Below are 7,225 nucleotides of genomic sequence, written 5' to 3'. Positions count from 1 at the left end.
GAGTTACTATCTAGCACCCTTTCATTTCAGTTTGGATGCCATTTAATATTTCTGGTGGGGGCAGATCTACTGGTAATGAATGTCCCCAGTTTTTGTATAGGAATGTCTTAAATTTCTTCCTCATCTTTGAAGATGTAGAGTTTGCCAGATGTAGAGTTATCAGTTGACAATTGTTTTTTTTTTCTTTCAGCATTTTAAATATGTCATTCTAACTGCCTTCTGGACTGCAAGGTTTCTGGTGAGAAATCTGCTAATCTTACTGGAGATCACTTTATGTGATGAGTGGCTTTTCTCTTGCTGCTTTCAAGATTCACTCCTTGTCTTTGACAGATCTGATTATAATGTGTCTCACTGTAGGTCTCTTTGTGTTTATCCTACTTAAGTTCATTGAACTTCTTGGATTTGTATATTCACATCTTCCCTCAAATTTAGCCCTTCTTTTTTTTCAAATAATCACCCTGTCCCTTTCTCTCCTCTCTCACCTCACTCCCCTCCTTCTCTGTCTAGGACTCCCATTGTATATACATTGGTTGGCTTGATGGAGTCTGTCCCGTAAGTCTTTTAGGCTCTATTCACTTTTTTTCATTCTTTCTTCTTTTTGCTCCTCGAACTTGATCATTTCAAACAACTTCTTTTTAAGTTTGCTGATTTTTTTTCTACTTGTTTGAATCTGCTGTTGAACCCCTCTAGTGAATTTATCCATTCAGTTATTATAATTTTCAGCCCCAGGATTTGTTTGGTTTAAAAAAATAATAATGTGCACCTCTTTGTCGAGACTCTTATTTTCTTCACATACTGTTTTCCTGATATCCTTTAGTTCTTTGGCCATGTTTGTCTTTAGCTCTTTTGAGGTACTCGACATTTGTTTTAAAGTCTTTGTCTAGTAAATCTGATGACTTTTTTTTTTTTTGGAATTTTTTCTGGAATTTTTCCTCCTTTGAGTGGGCTATGTTTTTCTGTTTCTTTGCAGACCTATGACCCTTTGTTGAAAATTGAGCACTTTTGCAAAAACGAGCCCCTCTTACACTGATGGGGAAGACCCTCTCTCACTGTGAGTCTTCAGATCAGCCCAGGAATTCTCAGATCTTTTCTAGGTATGCTTCCTGTCTAGGCCTGTGTTTGTTTCTTTTTTTTTTTTTTTCTTTTTAATTTTCCCTCAGCTGCTTTTAAATGTCTTAATTTCCTGAAGAGTCTCCAGCTTCTTCTCAGGGCCTTAAGTGCTCTATTGGATTCCTTTTTTGTGATCTCCTTCCTGGCACCCGAGGGGCGGTAGTCAGCCTGTACCTTTCAAGTGTTTGTGTGCCGCTGCCTCTTGGGGTTTCTTATCTCACATCCAAACTATGCCAGCATCTCCCTCCTGAACTGTGAGTCAGGCAAGACAGCAACCAGTCCCTCAGACGGCCTGCACATGGCCAGAAGGTTGCGAACAAGTTCCACTCTGCTCCTTCTAACCCAAGGGAGGGAGCTGGGAATTAGGTGAATTTCTTCCAACCCCACCATGCAGGGTAGCGGTGGGGTGGGGGATGGGGGGTGGGGAGGGGAGTAGGGGTAAGAACACCACACAATTTCCTACAAGTTTCAATGTGATTTTTCTTTGTTGGACATTCACTTGTTTGCTGTAGATGTTTAGTTTCTGTAGTTTGATGCTTCTATGGAGAAATGAGGGTATTTAGAAGAGCAAACTATTCCATGCCAGTTTGGTAGCTGCTGAAATTATGCCCTCGTCCTTGTCACTAGATATGGCTCTAATCAAAACCCAAAGTTGCAAGGACTGTTAAGGCGGCTTGTGGGTATGCCTTTTATAACATACCATGTTACACAAGAACAAAGACTACGTAGTAAATAATTATGTGATAACTGATCCAGAACACTGCTTTTATTTCCAGTGAAATAACCCAGTTTTCCCTTCATGGCTTTTTTATTAAATTATAGGGTTTAGTGGAACTATTATTGTTGTTTCTTTTCTTTTTTGTGTGTGTTTCTTTTTTAATACTACTACTGTTCTATCTGCTTGCTTGCTAGGTGGTTGAAAAAGAACATGCAACCCACCGAAGACCTTCAGTCAGTGATCCAGAGGCTGTCGGTGTTTGGGCCTATTAAGTCCGTCACCCTCTGTGGACGGCAAAGTGCTATCGTGGTGTTCAAAAATATGACTTCAGCTTGCAATGCTGTGAATGCTTTTCAAAGCAGGACCCCAGGCACAATGTTTCAGTGCTCCTGGAAACAGAGATTCATGTCGAAAGACGTTAAGACTCCCTGTGACCCAAATCCTATGTAAATTCTTAAAGCTCTCGTGGTACATAACTGGTTTGTCATCGGGGCTCTAGTGAAATATGATAACCATAAATGGTATGTTAGCACTGAGAAAAGGCACAATTTATTTAGTCCGAGTACTGGATCAGAAATGACAGCACATCCCTTCCTTTGAAATGCGTAACCCTGCTGTAACAGCATCACAGCTTGGCTTTTTGGGATAAGAAGTTCATGACTGCATTCACGCATTCGTCTGACAGCCATCTTTCCTGGAGGATGCTGCTTTCTTCAGCATTAATAGCATGCAGCTTTTCCTTCTCGTGATTTCTGATGATCTGTTTTGAAATACGCATGGCCTGGAAACACAAAACCAACAATAAGGTTAAGGGCATTCTAGAGGGAATGGGATTATTCTATAGTGCTGATTTTTGTTTCTCCATGGTTCATGGAATCCTGTCACACCCTCAGATGTATGTGTAACATAGGACAGTGCTTCTCAAACTTTAATGTGCATATGATTCATCTTGGTAGACATGGGAGAGGGCCTGGGAGCACACATTTCTAAAAAGCCCCAGAGAGACTAAAGCTTCTGGTTCCAGGACCACATTTTGAGCAGAAAGAATATAAGAGCAGTCAGTCACGAGTTACCACATATAAAAACCAAAGTGCTACACAGTAAGAATCTCCTAAAAATCAACCTATCTGGCTTCTCACCTGGATTCAAGAATAAAAGTGCTCAGCAAATACTGCCCATCCTCCTCCTCAAAGTTATCCCCAGAAAGAACTGTCCCTCTCCCTTCATATGTATCATAGCAATAAAATGCCTATCTGAGAAGTTTTTAAAAAAATCAGTACTTCTAACATTATTATGGTTATTTTTAATCTCAAATTTAGATGTGCTTACAGCCAACCAAGGTATACCTTGTTTTTTAAAATGCTTATTATCTCTTAAGGCAAATAAATTATTTCCATGGTTTCTACTAGGAAAAAAACCCCCAAAAAACAAAAGACAACACTAACATTCCTGGGGAGCTTTGAATATGCTTTCAGCCTGGTCCAAACTTCTTTCTCAAAGGTGCTATCAGGAAAAACTTCAGTAACAAGTCCTTGAGCATAGGCTTCTCCAGCGGTTAACTTCTTCCCAAAAATGAGCATCTCTACTGCCTGAAACGAAAAGCAAGATTAAGACATTAACTCAATGAAACACAGGTCAGTTAACCTCAGAACTGACTGTTTTCAGGAGACAGAGGGCAGTTCCCTTACGGTCTTCTGAGGTTGCCAGTATTTCTTGTTAAGGGAGAAACTGAAGACCTCAATAGGCAATGTTTTGCAAACTGTGCTGAGAGCATCTCAGGCTCTCTGGAAGGTTTGCAAGGATTTTTGCTTCTCTATGTGTCTGTGCTGGGAAGGCAAAAGCAGGGAGCCACAGGTCCGCAGAAAGGACCTGAAGCAGATGCTGATCCGGTAACCCACACAGCTAGAAATTTCTGTTTTATACACTATAAACAATTACAAACGAAAACAGAACCTAAAAAAAAAGGAAAATCCAGGTCACAGTGAATGCCAACCAAACTTTAGGCACCCGAACTTTCAAACTTCCCTTCCTTGGAAACTGTATGCAGTGGTCCAGCTCTGACAGTTTTCTTTACCTGCACAGGTACTACTAATTAGTTCTACCTGACCAAAAGAAAGGGAGGAAGGACTAATATTCAGCTTCTAACAAAACTGAGCTCACTAAGCGGATATCCTCTGTATTTCCAGTTGTGCTTCTGGAAAAATATTATTTCATAGTCAAATGCCCTAAGCCTTAGAGTTGGTTCTGCCCAACTTTTCAAAGTTAAAATCTGTAATAATGTGACAGAATAATGAGCTTTAAAAACTATATATTTGCAACAAAAACCTAGCAGTCAATGAAAACAGGCTCCGTTCCAACCCCACCACGTTCAGACCTCCAAGAATTGGCTAAGCCTTCCCTTATCCCCGGCTACCCACTGTTCGGTCTCATCATGATTACCCTGGAGTCATGCACACTGAGCCTGGACACCCAGGCTTCCGTAGACACGGGGACAGACCTGGGCAGCCACAGAACCCCTCTGGGAGCCTGAACACACGGCTAAACTTACTGAATGAAGAGGCTGCTATGACTGGAAGCAGCTCTGGAAGGCGTAAACCCCCAGGAGGACTCGCATCTGCTGGTACCTCCCGTGACTCTCAAAGTCAAGATGTCATCTTATGGCTTCCAGAGGATGCTGCTCATCCACACAGAAATCAAGTGGGGCCACGAGGTGGCACCACTCTGGTCCTCTAATGACTCATGCCACACAGCAGTGGAGGACAAGGCACCGGGCACCCAGCTGCAAGAGCAGATCCTAGTCTGCACAGTCATGGAGAGTTTCTAATTTTCCCTCACACCAGACATTTCCCATAGCCTAGCTCTTCTACATTTGAAAGTTTTAGAGTGGAGGAGCAAATAACTCACTTTTCTTCTGTCTATATTATCGAGGAAAAGAAAAGAGTATAGAATTACTTTTCGAACAGAGGTTATTTTTTAAAGATTTATTTATTTATTTGAGAGAGAGAGAGAGTGCAAGTGGGGGAAAACATCTGAAATCAAGAGTCGGATGTTTAACTGACTGAGCCACGCAGGCTTCCCCAGAGGTTACTTATTACAACTTATTCTTAAGGTTTCCAAGAGTTACCTTGGCTAGGCCCATTATCTTCGGAAAAGTGTAAGAGGAACATCCTTCTGGAGTTTGGCCAAGGTGACTAAAAGGGGTGTGAAATGTTGCCTATTTGGAGAAAAAAGAAAAGAAAGACAATTACTTTTTGTATGTGATTTTTAAAAATCACTATTTGTATATATCCTCACAATACTTGAGAAAGTTTTTTTAAAAATTAGGATTGCTGTGGTATCATATACACACCAAGTTCACTCTCAGATAGGCAGCTTGGTGAGTTTTAATGAAGGTACACAGTTACGTAGCCACCACCATGTCAAGATGTAGAATATCTCCATCACCCCAAAGGGCTCCTTGTGCCCTCTGCAGTCAATCCATTCCTGTCACTACCAAACCACCACCGATCTGTTTTCTGTCCCTTGTTTTGCCTTCTCTAGAATGTAATATAAATGGAATCATACATTCTGTAGCCTTTGGTCCTTAGCATAAGACTTTTTGAGAGTCACCATGCTATTGTATTGGTAGCTTGTTCCTTGTCATTTCTGGGTAGAATTCCATTGTATGGGCATCACAGTTCTATTCACCAGTTGAAGCCACTGGTGATATTTCTAGTATTTTGGCTATGATGAGTAAGACCGTTAATGAAAATTTGTACACAGGTCTCTGCATGAACGTGTTTTCAGTTCTCTTGGGTAAATACTTAGTGGTAGAATTGCTGGGTTGTGTGGTAAATTGTGGTTTAAGACCAAAAGAATTTCCAACGTGGTGTATCATGTACCACTCCCCCCAGTTGCTCCAAACCCTTGCTAAACCTTGTTACTGTCAGTTGTTTTAACTCGAACCATCCTGGTAGGTGTGTAATAGGGTCTTGTGGTTTTAATTTACATTCTGTAATGACTAATGATGTTGAGCATCTTTTCATGTGCTTACTAGCTCTTTTTAGATCTTCTTTGGTGAAGTAACCATTATAATATTTGCCCACTATTTTTAAGTTAGATTGGTTGTGTTTCTATTATCACGACATGGCTGGGGGGAGTGGTACATGATACACCTCTAGAGCCAGCCCTAGTTTTTGTTTTTGTTTTTAAATAGACTCCATGCCCAGCATGGAGCCCAATGCGGGGCTTGAACTCATAACCCTGAGTAAGACCTGAGCTGAGATCAAGGGCTGGATGCTTAACTGACTGAGCTACCCAGGCACCCCTTGTTTTTTTTATTTTTTAAAGATTTATTCACCTATTTTAGAGAGAGAAAGGGAGGGAGGGCAGAGGGGCAGAGGCAGGGGAACAGAGAACCCCAAGCAGACTCCCTGCTGATCATGGATGCAGGGATGGATCTCACGACCCCGAGATCATAACCTAAGCTGAAACCAAGAGTCAGAAGCTCAACCGATTGTGCCACCTAGGTGCCCCCCTTTTTTTGATTTAAGAAATATTTTTGTGTATTTCTTGATCAATGAGAAGTCCTTACGAAAGGAAATTAATTTATACTTGACAATATGTATACAGAACATTTAGACTTCACTTCCCATTATCGGATCTGGTGCTATTTCTTAATGAATATTGTTAGAAGACATAAATATATAATATACGCGTATATAAGTGAAAAGAAAAATGTAAAATAAAAACTTACTAATGTCACCTATCACCCCCTCCCCCCAAAGCAAGCTTATTCAGGAAGATGTACTGAGAAGTCACAGCCTAAGGAGGATAAGTGGGAAAGCGAAAGAAAATGCCAACCATGGCTAAAGGGCCACCAACAGGTATGTGAAGAACTGACAGTAAGCAGCAGTTAACTTATTTTCAGAAATAGAGCAGTAAATGTAATTAAGGGTCAGGCTCTGGCATCTGACTTCCTGGTGACTCTGGGAGCTTCTTAACCTCTTTGTGCCACAGTGAACTCTTTTGTAAAATGGAGACAAAAATACCTATCTCACAGGGCTGCTGTGTGCATTAAGTATGTATCACGTGCATCAACAGAGTGCCTAGGATGTGGTGAGTACGCAAATACTATTTTTATGATTTCTACCCTTTTAGTACCTCATAGGGGAAATGTATAATTTGCTGACAAAGAAGCTAATGGACATTGTTAACTCTTGCCCACAATAAAGGATAATTTGGTTGTATGAGTGTTAAACCCACATTTAATATGGTATTTGTTTATGAAGCCAATAATGATAAATCCTATAAAACGCATTCCTCTTCACAGATTCTTTCTTCTGTGTCTTTCTCTGGTTTTAAATTGAACCTTGGTTTAATTCAGTTGGTGAACTCTTAAATCATTTTTTTTTTTTT

At 40.7% G+C, this 7,225-nt stretch overlaps 1 protein-coding gene across 3 annotated transcripts in view; it reads right to left on the bottom strand.

Annotated features, from left to right (window-relative positions):
- Window positions 1-2,350: 2,350 nt before the first annotated feature.
- Window positions 2,351-7,225, bottom strand: part of ECI2 (enoyl-CoA delta isomerase 2) — a 21,614-nt gene continuing 16,739 nt past the window's right edge. For all 3 annotated transcript variants that reach the window (XM_031039687.2, XM_081827748.1, XM_031039688.2), the window contains 3 exons: window positions 4,953-5,042; window positions 3,274-3,417; window positions 2,351-2,609 (listed from right to left, as the gene is read on the bottom strand). In XM_031039687.2, the coding sequence (XP_030895547.2) occupies window positions 2,454-2,609; window positions 3,274-3,417; window positions 4,953-5,042 (390 nt within the window). In that variant the 3' untranslated portion in view covers window positions 2,351-2,453. The remainder of the gene's footprint in view (window positions 2,610-3,273; window positions 3,418-4,952; window positions 5,043-7,225) is intronic.

The sequence above is a fragment of the Leptonychotes weddellii genome, chromosome 8 (assembly GCF_054177405.1).
Source record: "Leptonychotes weddellii isolate Sample4059 chromosome 8, ASM5417740v2, whole genome shotgun sequence".
NCBI lineage: Eukaryota > Metazoa > Chordata > Mammalia > Carnivora > Phocidae > Leptonychotes > Leptonychotes weddellii.
Note: the sequence above shows the minus strand (reverse complement) of the source record. Positions and strands in the feature narration are given on the sequence as shown.